This window comes from Polyodon spathula, chromosome 8, assembly GCF_017654505.1.
Source record: "Polyodon spathula isolate WHYD16114869_AA chromosome 8, ASM1765450v1, whole genome shotgun sequence".
NCBI lineage: Eukaryota > Metazoa > Chordata > Actinopteri > Acipenseriformes > Polyodontidae > Polyodon > Polyodon spathula.
This window is the reverse complement of record NC_054541.1, coordinates 20,101,695-20,129,344: the sequence shown is the minus strand read 5'-3', so window position 1 is coordinate 20,129,344 and position 27,650 is coordinate 20,101,695. Positions and strand designations below refer to the sequence as shown.

The window sequence follows — 27,650 nt, the reverse complement described above, 5'->3', positions numbered from 1 at the left end:
TGGTTACTCCTGACATCTAGTGGTCAAACCATTACACTGCAGGGAACAAAGCTCTTTTCTCAAACTGATGTACTGATTCTGCAGCACTTCACCACAGTAATCATTTTGGTCCGCTTTTAAGAATCAAGTGCACTGTAATAAAATGTGATGAAGCTTGGTATAAACATTATTTATAGGTTATTTTGTGTATTAGATGGTGCTGACTGTCTGTAGATCTGTCTGTTTTTGTATGTCATATTTTTTTGTGAACATACTGTAAATTAGTAATTTTTTAAATATACTTTAACATGATACTAACAACTTGCTTTCCTAGTAAAATCTGTGTCTTCAATACCACTTTCTAATTTCCCTTCAACTATCTTTTATTCTATACTATTCTGTGCATGCTGTTTATAAGTATCATGGTCATTTAACTTTGTCATTCTGATATCACTAATTTTGAATTCACAGCCATGGTGGGTAATGTATGTTACTGAAGTATTTCTTGTGCTTAAAACGCTGACATTTCTGTACGGCATGCATTTTTCCACGAAAGATATGACAAAAGACAAATGCCCCCTGATAAATTCAGACCCAATCATAAAGTATTGATGCAAAACAAAAAAGTTTCAGCAATTGTCACCTTCTGTGTAAATTGCATTACACTGGAAAGTGTAACACTTGTCAACTTGACTTGTCTTAAATTGTTATCACAAATACGAGAAGACAATGAAATATATTAATTTATCATGTGTGCAATATACCTAACAGAATACCCTTTCTTCTCAAATTTGCAGACCAGACTTTTAATGTATTCAATTACAGTTGTACACATTCTAATCTTTTCCCCCTTGGATAACTGTAACATACTGACAACTTAAGCAACACCTTTTTAACTAACTGTCATACCAAAAAGTATTGGCAGAGTTAGCAAATGCAGCATTCTGGAAATGGCATGACCAGCTTCCCCTTTTTATTTTGCTAGAAACTTGTACTCTTGGACTGTGAAACAAAACATAACCAGTTAATACCAGCAGACATCAATCAAACTTACAAATAAGGTTTGTGTGAGGAGGGGGGGGGGGGGTCGATCTTAGTTTAACTTGCTGCACATACCCCGCCCTCCTGGGCTGTTAGTCTAATTTATAGGCACACTGGTGTGTGAGGTGATTACGCAATCGTGCAGCCTCAAGAACTAACTCACAGACCTCCAGTGTACTTCTGAATGTAAGTCTCCCACAGCGGTGGATCACAATGACTGCGACTGTGTGTTTGTGGGGGTGGTGGGGGTATTGGGGGTTGGTCCAAGTTTAGAATTACACCAGTTACGCTGCCCTCAATCCATACTTTAAATAGTCAGAGACGGGCTTCTGAATCAATATTTTTGGACAAATCAAAGAGGCTGCACTTGGTTAATTAAACGAAAGGTAATTACAGTTCTTTATACTTCTTCTACAGTGGGATTTTCAGAGTATATATAAATTTCATTTGTGTATTTATGTACTTTTAACACCCTATTTATTTACGAAAAAAGTCTTTAGGAAGGTATATGCTATTGAGTTGTACTGTGGTATTAGTTTGCTAGTGTAGTGTGTTTTATAATCAGTGGTCAATTCAGCAGCATACGGTTCACACATGTGGTTGACAGAGTGTAATAGCAATTATAAACAAAAAAAAAAGTTTTAAAAAGCTATGGTGAACTTGTTCCAGGGCTCGTTTAAGACATTTCATAGACCAAAACTCAAAAACAAGAGCAAACTGTTTTATTGCAACAGACTGAATGCAAATGTAACTAATTAAATAGTTTAATTTATTTACATTTGTTTACATAGAGTATCCTATAAACACACTGTACATTTTACCTTGCAGAAAAAAACAACACACACAAGAAAACTACACCCAGTGTTCCTATATTTTATTACAAACTTGAGTTTGTTGAGGCGGGGGGTATTTAGGGGTTGAAATAAGTAACTCATTTTTAGTTTAATGTAGTTTAATTTGTCTCTCTACATTACTGGTAGCTTAATTTCACACTCGATATAACCATTTTAAACGCAGCATTGATGCTGACAGTCAGTGCAAAGGTATGTATACACTTTGAAATTGAGCTGAATAAAATGCTAAATCTACTGATATGCAGGGTTGGCTGAGTTTAAATCAAGTCGATTTAACACTTTTTTTTTTAAATAGTTGATTTTAATAATTTATTCATTTACTACCTATTTTATAGTTTCTTAAGGAAAAGACATGAAAAGTGTGTTTGAAAAACTTTTATTAACACAAACATCTTAAACTCCTACTGTCTATAAACTCTTAGGGCTGTATTCTGATCACAGCGCATTATAGGGCGCCTGCCCCATCATTAACACATTCGCTGAAGCGATTCTGATGACATTGCATGTTAGCTTCAGATTTAGCTGGCAAATTAAATATTATGTGAAAACCCAGATTTATTTTTTCAGATTTAATTGCTGAACAATAATGTTTTTCAGATGTATCTGTTATGAATTGCCAGGTGTAAAAAAAAGATTTATAGATTGTTCAAAAATTCAAAACTTAAGAATGTATTTGTTAACGCTTATGTATTTAGCTAAATCTGAACTTTTTATGGTTAAATGGGGGTGGGGGGGTGGGTATGTGATTTAACTTTAAAATCAGGAAAAAAAACAACTGTTCAAATATAAAGTTCCAGCGTTTTAATATGTGTGTCAGCAGGGAGGCGTCAGTAACAAAATAATATGGATAAGAAAATGTTTGCGCACCACTGTAAACATCAAGCAAATACCATCCTTCATTCATCTGATAATATTCTACATGACAAGAGCTAGGGAGTGGCTACGGCACTAGCCTGTTTTCTTCAGGAAGCCTAGGTGAATCTGCAGTATGTTATGGCTTCTGGATGCCCCCTCTTGTTTGGAGTAAATTCAGATACAGTCTGTTTTGAGGTCAGGTTCTGGTACAGCCCTGTAAAAAGGCCAGTGGAAATATACTGTGTGCTTTGAGACCTTATGGTGCACTTGTACCAGTGGAAACATTCTTTAAACAGATGGTTCTTCCAGGGTCACACTTAATGGAGAAATGGGGCGGAGCTTAAATTGCAACTGCTTGGCTATACTTCTAGTGCCTCTAATACAGCACCTTTGGTGAGTACTGAAAAAATATCTCAATGAGTAAAGCAGTCTTTTAATAATTTACAAAAATATATCATGATGAAAAAAAAAACAGACCATAATACATAGAGCATAAGATTTACGAGTGAGAGGAGGCCATTCAGCCCATCTATGCGGATCTTGTTTTATAGTAGTTGACTGATCTCAAAAGTTGATGAAGTTGAGTCTTAAAGGATCCAAGTGATTCAGCATCAATAACATGACTTGGTAACCCATTCCATACCCACCCTCACTGCATCAGTGTGTGATGGTATGGACATGTTGTAGTCTTACAATGGTAGAACTGGTAACTAAATGGTGGTTAAATATCTAAACGTATATCAACAACAATAATTCAAAGTGGTTTCATTACTTGATACAAGCTTAACAACACAATAGCATGTTTATCTCTGGCCTTTCAGCATTCATAATTGTATAGTATTGGGACATTTCACGAATGGGGAGCTGCTGGAATGTTCAATTGCGGCACTCGGATTATCAACTCTGAGCTCTTTTAATATAGCATAGAAGCAGGTGTAGTGATAACAGAGTTGATAGGCCATGGTGTAGACAAATGACCAGACAACAAGGCCTTCGCCATGCAAGTTTCAGGGAACCAAGTAGAACAGCTATAGAGAAATATGAATACTGGAGAAGTAATAGTCCATGGTTGCATATTGGGTACAGTAAAGGGTCAAAATTTTGGAAAAACCTGTAAAAACATGCATGTTAGAGAAAAATAGTATGGTAAAAAATAAAACTCAATTTATAGTCTCAATACTGAGAACCAACATCTGCAATGTTGTTAAATTATATACACAATTCTTTTTTTACATAATATGCACACATTGTGTGCAAGATGTCTTTTGCATTTGCAAAGATGCACACGTTTACGATATCCCTCGGTTAAACACTTTATCTGACTAATACTAATAATAATCACATATTACAAACATTTCAATAGTACAGTAGGTAAGGTTGTTAAACAACCCAATGGCATCTGGGAAACCAATATTGTGACACGTGGTTTTTACACATGGAGTTAATCATTGTATTCTTCCACAGTCCTACATGATTGTGCATTGTGTAAGTTAGGACCAAACATGTAAACTTTATTTTTATATAAATCATACAGGTTACTCCAGTGAAAACCAAAAAGGTAGACAAATTTTTTTGCTTGGACACAGTGCTTTGGGAAAGTGTAATCGGTCTAGCAGCTGATGAGTAAATGATACTGTCCTTACCTCTCAATGCAGAGCTGGCTTTTTACTTGAATGGTAAGATGTTTGTTTTTTAGCCGTATGGTTTGTGGTTGAGTCCAGCCCTTGCGTTTCCATTCAGTTCAATGGATTTAGATGCCAGTTCATTACTAAAGACAAACCCTTCTGGGCTTTACTTGAACTTTTGTAATTTGATAGAAACATAATCCCTGACAACTGCACCTTTTCCATTGCAGTTTGGAATTACAAAGACGAATATTAAACCAGGAAATACCCTATATGTAGAGAGTACTGCACGGGGTAGTGTGTGACATGGGAATTAAATGCCCACCCAAGGGGTGGGTAGAGAAGAGTGGGCCTTAAATTCTCATTTATCACACTGCCTGTGACAAGGATGGCTGTAGAGGTGATGTCAGACCAGGAAGTAATTGACAACATAAGGCAATTGCGGGGGAAACATGAGACGCTACGGCGTTCATATTTATTAAATTAATTAACACAAAACACAAGGGCAAAAAGTAAACCAACATACACTAAAAAAACAAGCACCTTTCAAAAAAATACACCAGTAGCATTCGTTTGTCTTTTCTTCTCCAGTCTCCTGTACTCTCCACCCAGATGGGATTTCTCCTGGCTTTTATAGTATGTGGCTGGAGCCCAATTAATAAATAATTAATAATGATCTAATTAAGACTCTGGCCACATTTTCACATGTAGCGTAATAATAATAATAATAATAATAATAATAATACATTAATAAAGGTGTGGGCACCCCGTCACACTACCCCATGCAGTATTTTTTATTATCTGTAAAACTGCCAGAGTTCTGAAGTTCAGTGTTGCTTGTTGTGGACTTCCTTTCAGTTTGACAGCTCGTGCTGGGATCACGCTCTGTTGCTAATGACTAGCTGGTTATTACGGGAAATATGAAATGGATCAGCCCATTGAAAAAATTGCTCACCAGATATTATATTTCCTTAATGCCCTACATACTGAGTTACAGTAGTTTTTCTTCACTCACTTTATACATGCTTACTTCACACAATTCATTCCAAAAAAGTGCACTACACTACAGCGAGTGAGGTTTTATATGGTTGAGTTATCTGTACACATTACATTATGCAAAAATATAGATCTGTACAGTATCTATACAGTAGTTCTGTGCAGCAGGGCTTCTCAACTGGGGGTCCGCGGCCTTGTGGAGGTTTCAAGGGGTCCTCCAAAAATAAACCAGAGAATGTGTTATTTTCCCTGCATGTTTATGACACGCTGAAACCTATTAGCTTCTTAATGTGTACTGCACGGGGTAAATAAAATGAATTGCAGTCCCAAATAATAAACAATACTATCCGCCCTACAATAATACATACAAGGTCACCAGTCCTGGGTGCATGCAGTAGTGCTTGTGGTGGGTGATACAAGTTTATTTCGTGACAGTGGTTAAGTGTTGTTCCAGCTTTGTGCTGGCCCATGGCGACAGCTCCGGAAACGTGTTAGCTGTCGGGCAATTTACAAACAAGACAAATTACTAACAGACAAAGCTAACAAAACACTCACGATACTGTACGTTCACTGGGGTCTCTCACTATCCTTCTAAACCAAAACGAAGGAACAGATTACCATTTTCCGTCCTCTTTTATGCTGTCACACATGACCCCTTGGTAAACAAGTGCAACCGCCTCTCCAATCTGCGGCTGCCACGTTGTTTCCCTTCCGGGTCAATGCGTTATTTCAACAGTGTCTTGCCCCCTTCCTGGCTGTCCAACTTCCCTTGAACCCTGGGAAAGAACTGTGTTCTCACTGCTTAGCGCCCTCACAGGTCGGGAGGGAGATTTACAACCAAGAATCATTGTATTTCTGTCACAGTAGTACATAATAGCTATACACATGCAACACAAAAAGCGTATTCCTTTTATCATATTGTAAAATATGTAGCCATAGCTGTCATTTTGGGAGTTCAGTAGTTTCTTACAAGTTGCGATGGTGACCAAATTTTACTGTGTAAAAATGTAACTTAAAACGAACAGTTGCATGCAAGAAATTTAGAACAAGAACAGCGAAAAATAAAAATAAAAATACACTTAAGGTTTGTGTGTTCGACACACAACATTAACAAAATCCTGTTAAAATAATTTTGATGAAGTACAATAAATGCAGCAAAAAGCTGAATATTTAAACAAAAAGGGAATTAAAAAAGTTACCGTACCAGGCTAAAAAAAAAATCTTTGTGGATTCCAATAAACCAAAATTCTCTTTCGCCAATCAAGTCATAAAGTGTCTAAATACAGTTTTGAGTCAACATGAACAGAATTTTTTAGTTTGTTGCATCTTAGCAGCCACAACTATTCCAGGTAAAATAGATTTGGTTGCATTGTTTACAGTTTTAAGGATGATTTAGATAAGGAGCTGATAATTTATGACGTTATCATAATAAAAAACAGTATGTAACTGAGTTTTTTACTAAAAAAGGGAAAATGAAGTTTATTTCTCAAACTGACTATTTTAATGGCTGTTTTGCAATAAGCGTGACAGACCTGCAATGTGCAGAATTAAGTGTCCTATCCTCAGAAACATTGTCAAAGGGTCACAGTGCCCAAGGGCTCAATTCGTAAAATATCCCTGTAGTTGCATCTCCAAAGGCTCCCTTTCCTTTTCATGCCACTCACCGGTAACTCAACATCCAGGTATAAGGACACAGCTGAATTTTTATTTATTTATTTATTTATTTTAAGTATTGCTATTTGTTTCTCATTGATATCCGAAGCATACTTTGACACCCACGATCTGCATTCTATGCTGTTGACTTTGCCATACAGGTGTGGTAGGAGCAGGGTGTGTGGTGAGTGGGCAGCAGTTGGAAGGGGCTTTCAGCAGGAGTATGACAAGGGACACACATGTGCAGGCTGCATCCACAGGCAGCGTTCTTGACCGGCTCCATGCTGAGATTCTCGTCTTCGAGGCTTCCCAATAGAGTAGTGTTTTCAGCATTGTGGGTTTGTTTTACAGTCCACACTTCTGTAAATATATTTATGTATAGTGTAAGGAGCACGGGTCGGAGCTACTCAGAATACCGGCTGACAGGCTTGTTTCTGTAAAATAAAGAGTGGAGTTTGATGCTACAGAGATATTTTGTCCGTTTCCTTCATGTTGACACTTATCAGGTCGCTACAATATATTTGTATTTAAGTTATATGTTGAGAATCCTACACTACCCTATGGCCCATTGTTTAATTTCTCCATTTAGTAGCTTATTTATATATTTGTAGGGGTGGGCATGCAACTTCGGGGGTGCCAGTGCTATCGATGTGTGTTGAGCTTTGATTCTGCATTTCATGTGCAGGTTCCAATTGAGTGTTGACTCATTTGAGGAATATTGGTATGTACTGTACACCTATGATAGCTGCTTGGCAGGGTATTGTTAACAGTCCATTGTCATGTAGTATTCCATTTCTGCTCATTCATGCGTAGCTCTTGTGCATTTCTGCTATATTGGTAAAGAATGTGCAGGTGGTTTTGCGAGGCACAAAGACATTTGAAAATTGAGCAAAAAACTGCTATTTTCCAACTTTGCACAACTGTTTTGTGCCGTGTGAGAGAATTTAGCATCACTTCAGATATCAGGGCCATAAAAAATACACTGTGCAGTGTCAACCTATAAACCTGTCTGTGTGAACTACATGCTTTCATTCCATTATGAACCTACACAAAGGAAGAAATACAGAAATATAATGTTTTTGTGTAAAAGAGTAAAGATAAATACACTATCTTTGTATTACAGACTGTAATAAAAACAATACTAAAAATACTAAATTTACTATTTAAGAACATAGTGCATATACAGTTCCAGCGATGTCCAAATCAGATTGGCAGATTTTACCAGAACTGAAGTCAAAGTAGAGAAAAGTAAGTTAGAGAAAGTTACTAATTTCTTACTGATGTAGTGTTATTTTTTTGTGATCAATTGTTTTTTTTATTTTTAATAACAGAAACAAAGCATAAAAAATAATAAATAAAATAAAATAAACTATTTACAACATTGCCAATGCTTGCACATTATAATAAAAAAGTTACTACAATATTGTTATCTAAAAATAAAATGACATACCAAAAATAGAAGCTAGTATGAAGGCAATGGAAAGGAAGCCCATGTCATTTAAACATCAACGTAGCCAAATCGGCAGCAGTTGCACTCCATGCCTGTATAGCTGTCAGACGTGCCTTATTAATCCTGGCTGTGGAGCATTCCAAAAAACAATGCTTCTAAAGTCCGAGAGCCAGGTAGCAATCATAGGAGGAGTAGGGTCTATCCAAAGCCATAAAATGGATTTCTTGGCTGCAGTTACCCTGCCAGAAGTATCCTGCTCTGGTGTAGAGAAAGGCCGAGGGAGGAATCATCATTCAATAGAAATACAACCAGATTTTTTATGATCTGAACCTCCGTCAGCTCAGTAATAGTTTGAGCTACACTGTCCCAGAACGCAGCCACAATCGGACATTCCCAAAACGTGTAGGTATGTGCCCACTGCACCAGTCTGACAAACTGCACAGAGCGGACTAGGGGACCTTTTCATTTTAAAAAGTATGTATGGAGTAGCATATGCTTTATGGATAAGTTTAAAGTGTATTAATTGGTGAGTTGGGTTCTTGGAAGCTAAAAACGTATTGTTCCATACATTGTCCCAATCAGGAGAAAAGCCCAGCTTTTCCATTTCACGCTCCCAAATTTTTGTAACTGGCAGAGTATTACATGCTTGTTTTAGCAAGTGTCCATAGACAGTTGAGACTGTCTGTCGTGAACAGCTGTCTGTCACCAGCCAGTCTATCAAAGGATGAGGACATACATGTGAGTCCCAAGATACCCCATAGGCACGTAAAGCAAACCTTGGTCTTAAATATAGAAAATAAGAGAAACCTGGGAGAGAGAAGTCTTCCTTGAGTTCCTGGAATGTTCGAAGGCCTTTACTGTTAAAAATATCTTTAAAACTATGCTCACTGCTATTGGACCAGACAGGGTATATAAAAGGCTTACCTCCTGTCAGTAAATGATTATTATTCCAAATAGGAGACGAATGAGAAAACTTAACAGGACCTCCCATAAATTTTTCCACCTCGTATCAAATTTTTAATGAATTTGCAACAATAGGGCCAAATTTGAAATTTAAGTTTTTCTTGAGGATGCCAGTAAATAATAAGTCCTGTAGTCTATGTGGGTGAACTATAACTGCTTCCATTCTGATTGTGCCAGATGACCTTTTAGTCTGTGTAGGTCCATGTTTTTAAGGCTCTAACTTGAAAAGCCCAATAGTATAGTTCAAGATCAGGAAGAGACAATCTACCATTGACCTTTGTGCGTTGCAGTATTGTTAGGCAAATGCGGGGACGTTTTTCATTCCAAATAAATTTAGATATAACAGAATTGGCTTCCTTAAAAAAAAGTAGGATAGGGGGATAGGGGTAACATAGAAAATAAAAAATTAACTCTCGGTAATATGTTCATTTTAATCGTGGCTATCCTGCCTTGTAAAGATAAATGCAAGGGAAACCATCTCTGCAGGTCTTGTTTAATTTTGTCAAATAAAGTGGTGTAATTAACTTTGTTTATAAGTTGCAGAGAGGGGTGAATCTGTATTACCAAATATGTTAATTTATCAGTTGGGATTGTAATAATGAGTACTGCATTATTTACAGCTAGATTTAGAGGCATTAAAATTGATTTAGCGCAATTTATTTTATAACCAGACATACTGCCAAATTTAGTAAATAGTGCTAAACAACGAGGAGTTGATTCTGAAATATTTGAAAGATATAAAAGAATGTCATCTGCTTAAAGAGAAATGTAATGTTTTGAGCCTGTGTTTGTTTTTGGAGAGATATCTGTACTTTGTCTAACAGCTTGAGCTAGCGGTTCCAATGATAGAGCAAATAGCAATGGGGAGAGAGGACATCCTTGACGTGTTCCCCGTTGAAGTTTAAAAGGGGAGGATTGACAGCTACTGGTCATCACAGATGCCAAAGAATTGTTATATAGTAGATTTTATTTTTCACTTTGACATTATGGACTTTTTTTGTGTTGATCAGTGGCAAAAACTCCTAATTAAATCCATTTTGATTCCATGTTGTAACACAATAAAATGTGGAAAAGTCCAAAGGGGGTGAATACTTTTAAGAGCCACTGTACGGGCATGAATATGACGATTTTGGAAACTGCCCTATTTTCAGCACTATCAGCTATTTTATGGAAGTTGTCCAGAGTAAGCAAATTATCACAAAGTAGTTTATATTGCCTAACCAAAACCTTTAACCTTGAAATGTATGAATAAATACAAGTTTACATATTTTACAAATATGCAGTTTATTCAATATCTTTGCATTATGAAGAGAACGATCATTTATATACGAAAATTATAGAATTCAGTATAACTACTAACAGCATTTTTTTTTAATCTATAGAAAAACAAACTATAACAACAAAAAAGTAGATGGAAAAACAAACTATACATGGTGACAAATTAGTAAACCTAACTGTGAGGTACTTAACAAAAAACCAAACCAAAAAAAAAACTTGAGGATCTGATTAACTTTTCATGTGAAACTTTTTATGTCAGGTTGATTTGGAATACAAACTCAGTTTAGGATTCTTGCAGGTTGGATTAAGATTTTCTGCACTTTGAAATGACTCATGTCAGATTGATTTTGAATAAAAGTTCATCTTCAATTTATGTACTGGTGTTTTAATTCTTTAACGAATAGAATAAAGCAGAATACTGCATACATGAAATGAATGGGTACATGTAATTCTACTTTGTGGCAAAGTGCCCCACCCCTGTGCTATTTATTTGTGTTTTATGTTGTATGTAGTGTGTTAATGTTGGTGTATTGTAGTTGGTACACAGGATAGAATATGGATTATGCGCACAAGTGTTTAAAATGTATATTTGTATTTAAGCACGAGGATTGCACAGCACTTCTCATGCAGGTAAAAAGTAATACGTGAGCACAGGAAATTGCACTTGATTAATTCACGTCCAGTTGTACTGAGACTCTAATTGAATGATTGATTAGCAATCGAGTCTCGGTACAGCTGCATAAAAGCAGCATTTTTTCACTCACTCGCGGTTGTGTGTTCGGTGAGTGGAGAATGGGTGTGGAGAAAGAGAGTAAACAAAGTAAAGTAAAATAACGTAAATAGAACTGTTTTGACTCACCTTGTTTGTGTGTCTCTTAGTACACTGTTTGTTTAAGTGTTAATCCGTTGTGTTTGTCTGTTTTGGCCAATGCGCTATTTTCTTTTAAAGTGTTTTTGTCTGTCTTAAAGTTAGCCTGTTAACTTGTATTCACATTCTCATCTCATTAACTTATTCCAACAGTGTATCATTCATTTTGATTGTCCTTTCGCCGTAACAAACCCCTTGATGTAACGAACAAAAGGCTTGGATCCCAACAGGTTCATTAGAGCGAGGGTGTATTTTATATGGTGATCATAAAGCAGGAGTCGTAAAAATAATGGGGGGATGCAATACACATGGCCACCGCTGTAAGCAAGTAATAAATAGATAAATAAGTGGTGTGTGTTATGGTAAAAGTGAATCTGGTCACTCTTTAAGTTTTACCGGTAAATGTCAACATTTTCCAAATAATGGGGTAAATGTCCGAAATTATTTAAAAATAGATTGGTTTTCGGTCATTTACCGGTTAATCAGATTATTTACCAAAGCTTATTGGTAAATGCAGGTACAGTAGATGCCGCTTATTAACAACCTCTCGGTTCCCAGCAAAAAGTTGTAATTACCCGAAATTTGCCAATAAGCGAAAGCCCCAGTTTTCAAGTGTATTTATATGGAATAACGATATATACTGTAGTTGTACAAATATGGCACTGAAATACACGTGTTTAAAATGTTACAGTGTTAAAAAAATTTACATAAGAAACACCAAATACCCAAACATAGAAGTGTTTACTTCACACGTGTGTAAAACAAACAAAGAGTAGGCTTAAATAGTACTACACAACAATGTACTACAATTACCTTACAGTGAGTAAATCAAACATAAAAAAAGTGTTATATTTATAATCAATTCTAAAGAATACAATTTTAAAATAAGAAATTGTCCAACTTTGTCTGCTTTTTACAATGTACCACCTCCCACTGTAAATCCATTAGTTTTGCGTGCAGCTTCGTAGCCAGTTTCAAAGCCACGAATCTGCCTCAGTCCACCAGAAATACACAGTTGCAAAGTCAGTGTGTTATGAAAGCTGCATGAAGTATGTGCATAAATCATGCAAGTACGCTCTGTAGCACTGGCAACTAAATAAAGTTATCAAAACGCGGTGTGCAGTTGCTAATATCAGAATTCCATTAACTTAAGTCTATGGGACGGGATTGGTTCCTGGGAAAATGTTGTTAATAACCGAAAGATGTCTTTATCAGGGTTGCTATTAATACAATTATTTATAGAGTGCTTTTCTCAGACCCAAAGCACTGTACAAGAACAGTAAAAACATACAATATACAAAGGTACTTATAAAATATCAGTTCAATAAAACAAATCAAAAATTAAAATAAATCAGCAAAAGCTATCTTAAAAAGGTGTGACTTTAAGCAAGACTTAAATATCCAGACTCAGAATCTCAAATAGAGCTGGCCAGCATGTTCCATAGTCACAGGGCAGCACTACAAAAAGCTTGGTCTCTCACAGTACGGAGCCTAGTACTAGGTTGAATAAGACACCCGACATCCATGAATCTTAAATTGCGTGATGGAATGTACACTTGCAATAGATTTCTCAAATAAACGGGGACAGCACCATTTAAGGCCTTATAGGTAAGGAGCAGAATTTTGTAGTCAACCTGATACCTCACAGAGAGCCAGTGCAGTTTATACAGTACAGGCATTATGTGCTCACAAGAAGAGGTATGAGTTAAAACCCGGGCTGCAGAATTCTGCATATACTGAAGCTTATTTAGTACTTTAACAGTAACCCCAGTCTAAAGAGCATTGCAGTTGTCCAATCTTGAGGAGATGAATGCATTAATTAATTTCTCAGCAGAAGATGAGGACAAAAATGATCTTAACCGGGCAATGTTACGCAATGTTAACCAGTATCTGCTGTTTATCAAAGAATGTATTTATTCCTGCATATAAATGGTCAATTAACAAAATAATTATAATTAATGTCGAATAATATATTTATTTCTGCATTCACATTTTCCATTAACTCACAGTAATGCAGAATTGAGCAATTCAACATGGTGCTGCGCAATTTTGTGATCTACTTATGTAGAACAACCAACATTCTAGTAGATTTGTGTATAAAACCATTCACAATGGTGTCGAAGGATATTGTACTCGAAATACATAGTAATTTGTGAAAAATAACTTTCTGTTAAATGCAGATTAAATCATTTAGGACCTTAGTTTTTTCAATAGAAAATCACACTTTGGTTATGACATAAAACTCCACAAAGACAGGCAGTGAATAGTTATATTTACTTATTGCAGTATGTGACTTTTGTGGCACTTGGCATTACACAGGACTCCTGAAGCCTTACAATGTGTGAAAGCGGTTAGAAAGAAATTCGGTCATTAGCCAAAGCCACTTGGTCATTCTTAAGATTTACTGGTAAATGTTCCAAAGTAAGGCGTTATGTGACGTTTACCAGTGTCGACATTTACCAGTAAATCTTAAGATGTGCCAATATTCAGATTTAGCGCTGTAACGTGTACTGTCAAGTACAGACCTCCTCTCAGTCTTGTAGTATATGCGTGTTTACTGGCTTACGTTTTTGAAGTGTATCATCAAAATTGGCATGTAGGGATACACATTTTTTGTTCCTAGTGCCCTAGCCTTTTTCAGTGACAAGGCTCAGAAAGACTGATTTTGATTATTGCCATGAGACATCCCAGAACTTGGGGTGGGCAAACTTTCTTTAGATTTCAACAAACAAAACCTCAAATAGGTTATTATTAATAGTTCTTACTTAACTTAAATGTGTCTGAAATTAAATTTAAAAAAAATAAACATGATGTATTATAGCGTGTTTTAAAGAGAATTTATTTGTCTGTTACAAAATTATAATTATACCCATTATGCAATATTTTTAGTAGTATTTCTTAGGGGTCAAAAGTTCATAATAATGTTTTACACATTAATAATTTGTAAAGAATGTTATTATACACCATTGGATTAATGTATTTGCCACTGAAAAAGCAGTTTAATGTGAATGTACATAATTAATATGAAGCATTTATTTATTTATTTTTTAATGTTAGAAATGTAATCCAATTTAAACTAAATCTGTGTGTAGCACCGAGGAGGGGCACTCGGGGTGGGATCAGTCAGGCAGAATACCAGAAGGAAATAAACTAAGACCACAACAGTATGCAGGGCAATGAACATCGTTCTATTAAATACAGGTCCAGTGGTTCCCCTACCATTCTACAGGCCCGGCAGCTCGCCGGGTCAAAAAAGATAGTCGTTGAGCCTACAAAATTGGAAAAAAAAAAATCATAATTGGGCGTGTAAAGATAGTTTTCAGGTTTGTTTTAGCAGAACAGGCTCTGCAAGGCTCCTGGAAAAAAAAAATGGAGACGAACATTTAGAGTGGAGGCTTCATCTGGCTTCATTATGACATTGAAAAAAAGTAACCTTCTGCCTTGTTTAGTGTCACTTTCCCACCCTTGCAGATAAAACAGCAGCTTTATTTGTTGTGAATTCAACATTTTGTTTACATCCTATCCAGTCTCACAGTAAGATATCCCAATGGATACCCAGATATGTGATCGAATTGTCTAACTTTTTGATTTGGGATCTGATGTGTTCAGGTCAAAAGTGCCATTCACAATCTTTCCAGGACTCGTTGGTATCACTCAGCAAGATAAGCGCGGACTTGGGAGAGGCTACACAAGCGACAACGCTTTGAGAAGGATTGTTATTATTTTGAATTATGAATATTGTTTTAATAGTGTTTGTTATTAGGATTAGGGATGGGAGTTTCCTATTTGAATACACAGGGTGCAACATTTTTGTGTAGTCGATTACCTGAATTCTGGTCCCTTACGCTACCAAGAATAAAAGGCAAATGCGTGCGTACAAGCAGACAGCATAACAGTGTAAGCCGCTAAAGTTTAGCCGGGTTCACAAAGTGTACAAACAGTGTCCAAGATGAGAGTTCTTCATTCAATACCCTGTTTTTCTGTAGGCACAAGTTTTTCCTTTTGTTTACTGAATTATAATTCAATACTCAATGTACTGAACTCAATGAGCAGTAACGTCACAGCGCGTATCTCTTCCAATTAAAGCAACAGTAGCATAATATTGCACAAACGACCAAATAATAATTTTTTGCTGTAATGTAGTAGTAATAAAACAACACCTATTAAATAGCAACCTAAATATTCTACATCTGTTTAATTAATAAAATAATCTTAGTGTAAATATTGTAACCTGGCCAAAACAATAGAAAATACATTCCAACATTACAATAGTTTAACATTACTAATTACAACTAGCCATCAAGTACTGACATCAGATGAGTCTAAGTCAAGTTACTTTGTTTATTCAATAACCTGCAAATAATTCAAAACAAGGATACCTGGTGGTACTTTTAATGGTCAGTGCAAATGTTGACTTTACTCCATTCATTCACAGAAAGTCAACAGTAGATGTTTTACATTGAACTGCAGTCCAGAGTTAAAAAATAACTCCTTTCCAATTCCAAGTACCTTGCCTTATCTTATTAGTCACTGCGTTGTTTTGCTTAACATTTAGTATGCCTTTATATTCATCATAATATTAAATTACCTTTCTAATTTCGATGTTACACAAGTTTGGATTACTTCTTTTAGCACTTGCTAAATGCATTATTTTATTTCAGTTCACACATTCAAAGTTCGCCAGTGCTATGCTCCCGGAAGCTGTTTCACGACTGGCTAGCAACATCTGCAGAAGCTACTGTATACAGTCATTACAGCAGAACTCATGCAGGGATCTGATAACATTGACTAAAAACAAAGCAATAAAATTGGCAACATTTTCAAACAATATGATTACTGTAGAATGTTGCTATTACAAGCATTGCATAATTAATTAGGGTCCTTATATTTAATAGGCAAATAACAACTGATTTAAAACTGACATAACACGTGTTAAACGTCAGCATTAAAAAAATGTTTGCTTCTACTAGTAGCTAATGTGTAAGGTTTTTTGTGTACTTGAATATGTAATATGTAATTCGAATAGTTTTTTATTTAATTTTATTTTCAGTGTAATCGTGTATTTGACTACACTGACCCATCCCTAATTAGGATTATTATAATTCAGTTTTAGCGTTGCTGTGACCATATGGTAACAGCTTGGTTGCGGGTTTGCTTTCGAGTAAATGAGTATCATTTGTACACATACATTTTCAAATCTTGAATACAGTTTTTTCATTTTCAGACAAGCACACAAGGGGCCATTTAAAAAGGGGCCAAATCTAAACATGGAGCCCTGGAATGGGTAAAGGACCCCAGGTACAGCCCCTGGCTGTACAACACTGACCATGTGTGACAGAAAGACAATGATTTGTGATGGTAAATCTCTATCCCGACCTGTGAGGGCGCTAAGCAGTGAGAACAGAGTTTTTAGGACAGGTTGGTCTGACAGTTCTTTCCCAGAGTCGGGACGTCAGTCAGTCTGGAAGGCGGCGAGACTCCGTTGTAAGAACATATTGACCTGGAAGGAAAACTACGTAGCATCTGCATATTGTAGAGACAGCTGCACCCGTTCACCAAGGGATCATGCGTGACAGCATAAAAGGGGACTACTACTTCGCTTGGTATTTGTGTAAAGAACTAGAAGGCCCATGAGAGACCCAGTGAAAACTACTAAAAAAGATATTCCTGAGTGTTTTGTTTGTTTTTTTGTTGTTAGTAATTGTCTTTGTTTGTAAACCACCAGACGGCTAACACGTAACTGTCACCTTGGGCCAGCACAAAGCCGGAACAGCACTACACCAGTCACAAAAATAACCTGTTTTCACCCAACACGAGCACTACTGCATGCACCCAGGACTGGTGAGCGTGTTTAGTATTATTGTGGGGCAGATAAAGTGTTTATTGTTTGGGCTGCAACCCTTTTTCTATTATTAGCTCCACACGTTACACATTGTTGTGTGTATTGCCGGGGCTTATTCTTTTGGTCACCAGACCCGGAATAAAAAGATAAAGCCCTTTTCCAAACCTGACTACAGTTGTCTGTCAGTGATTATTCCTGCACTGCATCACCTCTGCACCTGTACTCACTCAGCAGCCACTTTGCCATAATAACTAACGATTCTACAATGTGAATAGTGTAAATTACCAATGAAGAAGTATAATGCTGTTAATAATCCATATGGGAGAGTATTTTCACTTATTTCGACACTTCCTCAATGATCAATTTTTGCATGAATTAAGATTTGCGTGTTTGAAGTGTCAATGTAAGGCAAATCAAAGATGCACAGACGACACCTGCACCACCCCCCCCACCACTATACCACAATAAGTAGCCCGCAACTGAAACTGAGTGTGCCACAGACATGGCGCTGTGGCTAAGTCTGCAAATGCCATTGCCGCTTGTCTTAAATACAAAATCCACTTAGAAAAGTATCCACTTAAAAATCCACTTAGAAAAGTATGTTTTTTTGTGCCGAATATAACCTAGGTGAATTGCACAATCCTAAGAATTATAATTTGTGAGCTTTATATAATATTTTTATTATATTACGATCATTATCTCTTGCGATATGCAGTGACTTTAGAGCTGTAAACGTAAAACTACTCTAACATACTTAAATATTTGAAGGCAGACGTGTACCTGTGGTACACGTACCTTTACTGGTACGCGACATGCTTGCCACTGGTATGCACCAACAGTTCTTTTATGATGATATGATTCCTCAAAACACAATGCTCTGTCAACCAGCACTTCCCTTTCACGGAAAAAAACTGTCTTTGCACCACAAGCACTAAATCACTCACTGTAGGAAGTGTTTGTGTTGTGATACGTGTCGGTTTAAACAGGACTTCTGGTTACTGATCAAACCCGGGGATTTACAAACAAAGTGATGCACGCCGCTGTATCACTTCATTATTTAAAGGCTCTGGACATTGTAATTATCACGAAACACCCTTGCACCTGGATACCCTTGCACCTGCTTATTCCGCACTGTATTGTATTTACCTGTGTTCACTCACCACTTTGCCACATACCTACATTAAAGTAGACTGGTTTACTGTCAGTGCTGACAGAAAATGCATTTCAGTACTAGTTTGGTTGTCGTTTAAATTAACAGGGGTTAAAAAGTGACAATACTTTCCTATACTGTATATTAGAACTAGCTAGTATGGTTATTTATTAGCATAAGCACAGAATGTTACTGTGCCTTATATGTTCTGGCTTGGTACTGATTGGGATAATAGTGTATTGTAAACCGGTCACCCCGATTTGCTGAAAACTTACATTTGATACAATGTTATTAAAAATTATGTGAATGCACATCATGGTACGTCCTTGCATTTGTTGCTGTATGTTGAAAACATCTTATCAAATTGTGATGAAACTTGGTTTTTCAATTTTTGAGGTTATCAGAATTCAGTGGGATTATTATTGGATAGGTCCTAACTGCATGTACAAATTTGATTCAACTTTAAATTTGTAACTAGAAACTATCCAGCATACTACCTGATTACCTGAGCTATTGGTCACTGCATGTTCATAGCACATGCTTTGTACCATGGTGTTCCATGGTAAACATTTTAAAAGGATTAGAGCCACTCATATTTGTACAATATCAATACCATTTTACCATTTGTTGGTCATAATAGAAGGATTTAAGTTTGTTTTTAGGTTAGTGTAGGTGGTACTCCCATGTTAACTTTGCCTTGTTGGTTTCTATACATAGTCACGTATGAGAACCAACCACTGTAAATAATTTTTTGTTAAAATAGGCAAATTATTGATTGTCTAATTTAATTGATGACCTTAATAGGTCACGTATGCAATTAATTAAAAATACAGTAGTAAGAGGAACTCAGTCATAAATGGTTAAATGCAGGAGACTGTTTAGAAGATGTTTAAAGAATAAGTACGGTACTGTAGCAGGGTTCCGGAAAATATAGTGTTAAACGTCCCCATGTGTTGCTACAACTGTTTAGGTATACTTGCTTGTTTGTTCATGGTTCTGAGTATAGTGTCTGTCTGTTTTGGCCACTGTGCCATTTTATGTTCAAACCTGCTATTTGTTTTTGCACTAAACTTGTGCATCAGCGCTTTATACCTCAGTACTATTCCTGGCCTGCGTATGTGAACGCACTGTATATGTATAACAATGGTTAATTACATGCTTAGGCGTCAGGCTATAAAATGCAAAAAGCTAAAGCGCCCACCTCTACGTTCTAGAACATTCACTATATCACTCTCAACAGCTAAAATATAAATCCTATAGCAATGCATCCAATATAAAATAGATATTAAATTAAAATATATGCTTACCTTCCAGTATATGGAAGAGTAGTGTAGGATATATGAAAAATAAGAACTGTCTTTAAAAGGCAGAGACTTGTGAATACAACCAAGCAGCAATCAGTCTTTCAGAAGCCCTCAGAGCATGGACCACACAACTTGTAGTTAGCAAGTTGAGCAATACTTGACTGGGGTTTTACCTTGGTTTTTATAGGATTTTCCCTCCATTGAAAACATCTCAGGTATCCGGTCAACTCTTTTTAAAACTAATTGGAGTTGCTCATCAGCCTTCAAAAGTAATTGGATATAACTTATTTCCAAAAATATTGGAATATCTCATAGCTTCTGTTTTTTCAACCCCTTATTTTTCTAAAAAGTCAGGTGAATCACAGTTCACAGGATCCTTGCTATAATACCTCACAATACAATACAAGTGTATATGTGTATTATAAGAGATGCTATTTTATATCTATTTTATATACTGTAGATATATAACATGATCTTTCTGTGTGATTATATTAACCTGGGTATAATATAGTCCCTCTGAGCAACATATCTCGTCGCCTTTTCAGTTTACTTTTATGTACAGGTATGTTAACAAAGTGCGGAACAAAAGGACTGTAGGGGTTTATGACAAGCCTTTGAATAAGCATACCGTGGTTAGTTCAGTTATTTCCATTTAAAATTAAGCTATAATAAAATGTATAAAGCCTTATATTAATTTGTACCATGCTTTACTAAAACTGACCTCTCTCTAATTCTAAAAGTTGCCTGCACAAGCAGGTTTCCACACACCTTGTTTACCAAGACTAGAGTTCTGATTAATATGAAACTCTACTGTAAGCACTTTTCCAAATTCACCGCATTAAGTCATTTTTGGCTCGCAAACATTATCCCAATTAAAATCACTACCTATCTGACAAGGACTATAGATGACTTTTCTGTCTTAAATCAAATGCTCGTTTCGGCTGCCAGGTGTTCATTAATTTCTATGATAGTTAATCTCGCTTTTTAACGGTCTAATACCCTTCCAGAATTATACTGTGTGTCTGAGACAAGCATTTAATTATTTCACTTTTAAACTCTATAGTTTTCCTGCAGTAAAACCTTGATATAAACTAAACATTTATATTATTTTGTTTAATTTATATTGTATTGTCTAAAATACTTTTTGTTTAGTTGGGGAAACTGAACTAATTCTTGAATTGATTAAATTAAATTAACATTATCACAAATGTGTCTTAACAATATGTTTGCAAAAATTATTTTATAACGTAGTTCTAATTCAGATATGTCAATATAGCAATCTCTTATAAACTGCAATTCTATTTTACTTCATTGATATACACAGGAGGCAAGAGGTTTAATGTTATTATATTATGTTTCTTATTTATTTAAATACTTTTTTTTCTTACTATAATCGAACCTAGTTCGATTTGCTTCTGGCATATTAAATGTGCTGCATAGATTCTGTCATTCTGGTCTCGCTGGATCAGAGTGTTTTGAGGCTCTGAGTCTAATTAAAAAAAGATACTTTTGTTTGATAAGGGAGGTTTAGAACGTTCAACAGGTCAGTCTGGCCTTTAATGCAATGAACTCCTTCTCAGGCCTTACACAGATCTGCTAATAATATTTTCTACTGGTTTTAAATTCTTTAAAACACATTACAGTCATATACAATATTTGTTGCAGTTTCACGAATGTTAAATTTGTTTCCCAACTCCCACCTGCCCTATAGCAAATCACACCCCTGCTGACAGGATTTCTGATTTGTGTGGTCGACTGTCAATTTGTCAATAAGTCATTAGCTGCTGACCACGCATTCTCAGGAGATTAGCTGGATTATCATCCAAGATGTAAAATAACAATAACAAAATATAATTTGAAAACAAACACAAAACAGTATATTTAAATAATACTACCAAAATAATACAAAATAAACGCAGGAGCAAAGGTACCCCATCACATATTTTGCTGTTTTGTTTAGTATCTCAAGTATGTCAAGGAGTTAAAAAGATTCCTGACAGTCACAGACAGACTGTCAGACAGAGAAGATGCTGTTTCCAGCAAAAACTACTTGAAAGTATTGTACTGTTGGACCTTGCCACTAATTGAGCCTTCAGATGCTGCAGCTATGATGTTGTGTTGTTAGGGATGACACATTGCCTGTATGATCTTAGTTTATAGGGTAACTTTGTAGAAGGGAGTACAATATGGATAAGAGGTCCTTAGATCAAAATTAAAAATCCCATGGTAAGGGCCTTAACCCAAGTGTCACATTCCAGAACAGAGATCTGGCTAACTAGGCTAGCATCTTACTCATTCTTTCAGGTCTGTTGCCTTGTCCATAGTGACTTAAACTGCCTTGCAACAGGGAGATGCTGCTTTTATATAATACAGCATATCTGGGTGAGTCTTTTAGACAATACCCAGCTTCTGTAGATAGGGCATTTTTAAATTATATTCCCTGTGTTGTATAGGCTCAATGGAAAGCAAGCCCCCAGCAGACATCACCAATGGGCACAACCAGGCCCTAGATGTCTGCCCTAAGAACAAGGAGAAGATGGAGGATAGAGGGCAGTGGAATAACAAGGTGGAGTTTGTGCTTTCAGTGGCTGGGGAGATTATTGGACTGGGGAATGTTTGGAGGTTCCCCTACCTCTGCTACAGGAATGGAGGAGGTGAGTAGCAACACTGTATATAAATGCATTCATAATAAAATATTACCTGGCAAATATGTGCTATAAACTTCATCACCCACTGTTTAAGCGACTCTTAAAGTGATTGTAGCTTGAAAAGTAATCCCATAATTATTACCTTCCATTTGTTTTATAGGTGTGCAGTTTTGAAAGAAACAAGTTATAGTTAACATGTATGTGTGTTTTAAATTATGATATATTGTACTACACTAGGTTAATGCGATTGCAAGCCATGCTTTCAAGAAGCATTTCCTTAGTCATTTAACCTGAAGGGTAAAATTGTACCCACGTCGTCTTACCTGTCATCAATCAGTCAGCTACTTCCCATATTGACTTACTTTCATCTAGGAATATGTTTTGATCCAGAAGACACAGTGAAATGACTTAGGAAGCGTAATTTCCAGGGAAACTCAGAACTTTTTTTAACCTATTGTAGTAACAGATATCATGTTTTAAAATAGTCACAGACAAATTTATTGGCACCCTACGCTTATTGTATCCATAATTCAAGGTAACAGATTAAGGACAAGCATTTAGTAAACTTTAACCACTTTTTAATAAAACAAAAAGCAGAATATACAATTTATAGTAATAATCAAATAACCTTTATCAAAAAACAAATAAACTTTATTTTAAAGTATTCATTCATGATAAACGTTTTGGCACCCTGCTTAGCTTTGTCTCCTCCTTTTGCTTTTATATGGCTTTCAGATCTTTATGATGCCTATTAACCAGTATGTTATATCTTCTTAATGAAATTTAGGCCCATTCTATCTTGCATATTTTCTTCAGCTCAGACAGATTGGATACACAGTGCGTGGCTGCAGCTGTTTTAAGATCAAGCCAAAGCACTATTGGATTGAGATCTGGCGATTGCGAAGGCCATTCGAGAGCTTTTATCTTAATTTTCTTCAAAAATTCCAGAGTTGGCTTGGCTGTGTGCTTTGGATCATTGTCGTGTTGGAAACTATCTGCCAATCAGCCTATGAGCACTATTACTTTGTACAGTGTTTGATACATGGCTGCATTTATTCGATCTTCAGCCACTTGAATGTCTCCAGTCCCTGAACTGCTAAAACACCCCCACATCATGATCGAACCACCTCCGTGTTTAACTGTAGGTATAAGGTTTTCTTCATTGAAGGGCTTCTGTTTTTTTCTCCAAACATGCTGTGGTCTGTTTTTGGGTAAACATTATATTTTAGTCTCATTGGATCAGAGAATTTTATTGAATAATTCTTCAGATTCCTGTTCATATTTCTTGGCAATATGTTTTATGAATTTTCTTTTAAAAGTGGTTTGCAGTGAGGTCTATGTGAATACCACTCTGCTGTGTTCAGCTGCTTTTGGACAGTTCATTCAATAACTATTATGCTTCAAAATCTTTTTTTAAGTCCTTGGCGATTCTCCTACCTGCTGTACCTGTAATTTTCTTTGTGTCTACTTCTTTCAAGCATTTCAGTTTAATTTGTTCTGTGGTACTGCTTGATAATTGCTCATATTGTGGATTTTGGTATTCCATATTTATTTGATACTGTTCTGAAGCTATTTTCTTTGTTGCAGTTTGCTATCAGTACTTTTTTCAAACATGAATCCAACTTCTTTGTGCCATCATCTGCTGTGTTGCCAAAACATTCTTCAACAGATGTTGGAAATAATTACATCTTTTTCTGGCTATTAACTTTACAATGCAGCTCAGTTACTGTTTGTTTTTTATGATTGTTTGTTAAACTACAGAAATGGTGTTTTTTAGGCTTTGTTATATTAATCAGCACTCAGAGCAAGCGCGAGAGTTGAGAACGACTATCAATACAGCTCGTGGAGCGATGTGGGCAGATGCCGAAATCAAGGCCCTTAATGATCTCTGGAGCAATGAAATTGTTCAAGGAGAACTTCAGTGTTCAAAATGCCATAACGTTCAAGTTAAGAAGCGCTATGTCTTCCATGGGCACGGGCTCCATATTTGCGGGGTTGTAAACATATAAGAACATAAGAACTTAAGAAAGTTTACAAACGAGAGGAGGCCATTCGGCCCATTTTGCTCGTTTGGTTGTTAGTAGCTTATTGATTCCAGAATCTCATCAAGCAGCTTCTTGAAAGATCCCAGGGTGTCAGCTTCAACAACATTACTAGGGAGTTGATTCCAGACCCTCACGATTCTCTGTGTAAAAAAGTGCGTCCCATTTTCTGTTCTGAATGCCCCTTTGTCTAATCTCCATTTGTGACCCCTGGTCCTTGTTTCTTTTTTCAGGTCGAAAAAGTCCCTTGGGTTGACATTGTCAATACCTTTTAGAATTTTGAATGCTTGAATTAGGTCGCTGCGTAGTCTTCTTTGTTCAAGACTGAATAGTTCAATTCTTTTAGCCTGTCTGCATATGACATGCTTTTTAAACCCGGAGTAATTCTGGTCCCTTTTCTTTGCACTCTTTCTAGAGCAGCAATATCCTTTTTGTAGCGAGGTGACCAGAACTGAAGCGAATTTAACAAGTTTGCTTACTATACCAGAATCTAAATCATTAATGTAGATTAGGAATAGCAGAGGACCCACTGGTTACTTAGCTCCATTTTGAGGTTTCTCCTCTAATCAGTAATTTCGGTTTTCTATATGTTAACCGCTCCCTAATCCATGTACATGTGTTTCCTTGAATCCCTACTGCGATCAGTTTGAGAATTAATCTTTTATGCGGGACTCTGTCAAAAGCTTTCTGGAAATCTAAATAAACCATGTCATATGCTTTGCAATTATCCATTATCGATGTTGCATCCTCAAAAAATTCAAGCAGTTTAGTTAGACACGATCTCCCTTTCCCAAAACGATTTTGACTGTCTCCCAGGATACTGTTACCATATAGGTAATTTTCCATTTTGGATCTTATTATAGTTTCCATAAGTTTGCATATAAGAGTGCATGGTGGGATACTGTCATATTAATTCCTAGTGTCCATTGTGCTGTTAGGAACTGTAACCAAACTATTTTAATAGTGTTTAGTATACATGAAGCCTGACTAAACATGAAACGGTACTTCAGTGTGGGCACTTTAAGCTTGATTAATTAGAACGCTTTCAAGTACAGTTCTCAAGATCACTTATGTAGTGTGGACAACTGTCAACAGGCCAGGTTCTTCCTTCCAGAATGTTTTAAGGATAAATAGCTGAATCAGTAACAGCCTCTCCATCAACAGACTGCAGAAGGTGTGTGTGGTGTGTGTGTGTGTGTGTGTGTGTGTGTGTGTGTGTGTGTGTGTGTGTGTGTGTGTGTGTGTGTGTGTGTGTGTGTGTGTGTGTGTGTGTGTGTGTGTGTGTGTGTGTGTGTGTGTGTGTGTGTGTGTGTGTGTGTGTGTGTGTGTGTGTGTGTGTGTGTGTCTCTGGTGTAGCACCTAAATAAGCAGAAAGGAAATAACTTAACTGGCCTTAAAACATGTGACCATTAGGTATAAAGATATGCATATTCTTAAAAATGATATCTATATTAATGATATCAGGAGATAATTAGTAAGCTTGTAAAAGTTGCATACAATACTAAGCCAACACATTTTCAGCAACCCAGGAAATCCAAAATGATTTAGACCACCTGGGCAGAAATGTGGCAAATTAAATGTAATTTTAATAATATACATGATACACACTGGTCACAAAAATATAGGATTCAAATACCAAATGGCTGATATAAAACTGTACCAGTCCTTGGTGCTGTAATAGAATTATAGCTTTCAGCAACCAGGCAAGAAAAGCCTAACCACAAACAGAAAGTTTGTTTAAATTGTACTGTACAGACTACAATAGGTTGTGATGATGTTCTATCATGCACTGGTGAGACCGCACTTAGAATACTGTATTCAGTTCTTGTCCCCACAATACAAAAGGGACATTGTAAGACATTTATTTTATTTGAAAACACGTAGATATTTAAATGCCAGACCCTACCATTTACAATACAAATCAAATTTAAATTTAAATTGCACTATAACTCTGAATCTCATTTAATAAATGTCAAACTTAGTCCCACATGAAAAAACGTCATTACAGATTTCTTAAATTCTGAATAGGTTTGCAGAGATATTCATGTACTGTATACTCCTTTACAATATTTTGACTGTGACGCGGTTTTTTTTCCACTACAGAATGGTAAAGCAAAATTGTGTCAGTAGACATTGCTATTAGTGTATGTTAATATTAATGCCTCCCTGACCAACTGCAGCTCTAGTTACACAAGATTGATGTGATTGATAATATTAGTAGGATTGTACAGCCACTACTGTGTTTACAAAAACAGGTTTTTTTTTTTACCGTGTTCTTTCACTGTGACTACTGACATTAAAATATTGCACCGATTCTGACATTAAACCTCAATAAATCATAGTGAGACGAAATGTGTTGATTATTTTATTAAATTACTCCTCTTTCGAATCCATTCTGTTACCATTTCTTAGCTGTGATCTTGAAGCTGTTTGTTTCTGGCTTGCCGTCTGTGAAAATGTTCTTTTGGGACCAGAGGATATTTTTGAAACCATGACTGCTTCACCTCCTCGTTATATTTGAGTTTTTTATACATGGGTGACTGGTATTCCTTGGGCTTTCTGGTATGCATATGTTACGTTATGAAGCTAAAGAGCTTTCATTGGGCAAAATGAAATCAAACTAAACAGTCTGTATTGATTCACTACCAGCACACGTTGAATGTGCTGGCACGCTTACATTTTTCAAAGCCTTCGTAAGCATGTGCATGACTTGTCCTGCCTCGTCTGCACAGGGTTGCGAGGATCTCCGTTTCTTTCCCCACCCCCTGCTCCTCCCACCACCAAGCTGTGAAAAATTCCTGGTGAGAACCCTGCACATGCTGTGTTCTCTGCTCACTTAACCTCTGATTCCTTTCAGACCAGTTGTAATGTCTGGAGGGATAGCCCCGTCCCATTGCATTGCTTTTAAGCTTAGTTTCAAATAATTGCTTGGCCGCAGTGCGATTTGAATTTTGCATCTGCAATTAATTGCGCTGCGCCTGTACTTACATTTACACCTTGATCTCATCAGATATCTGGTACTGTTAATTATGAGAAAAAAATAGCAAAGCAGATAAATAAATTTTATTTTTTTTAATTTTAAATAAATGTGTAGCATTTATT

The 27,650-nt window shown here is 36.4% G+C and overlaps 1 protein-coding gene across 4 annotated transcripts in view; it reads left to right on the top strand.

The window, feature by feature from the left end:
• Positions 1-1,127: 1,127 nt before the first annotated feature.
• LOC121319562 (sodium- and chloride-dependent GABA transporter 2-like) overlaps positions 1,128-27,650 on the top strand; it is a 70,514-nt gene continuing 43,991 nt past the window's right edge. The window contains exons 1-3 of one of the 4 annotated variants that reach the window (XM_041257134.1): positions 1,218-1,406; positions 17,288-17,403; positions 22,312-22,512. In XM_041257134.1, coding sequence (XP_041113068.1) covers positions 22,317-22,512 — 196 coding nt within the window. In that variant the 5' untranslated portion in view covers positions 1,218-1,406; positions 17,288-17,403; positions 22,312-22,316. The other 3 variants (XM_041257133.1, XM_041257132.1, XM_041257135.1) reach the window with 3 other exon arrangements.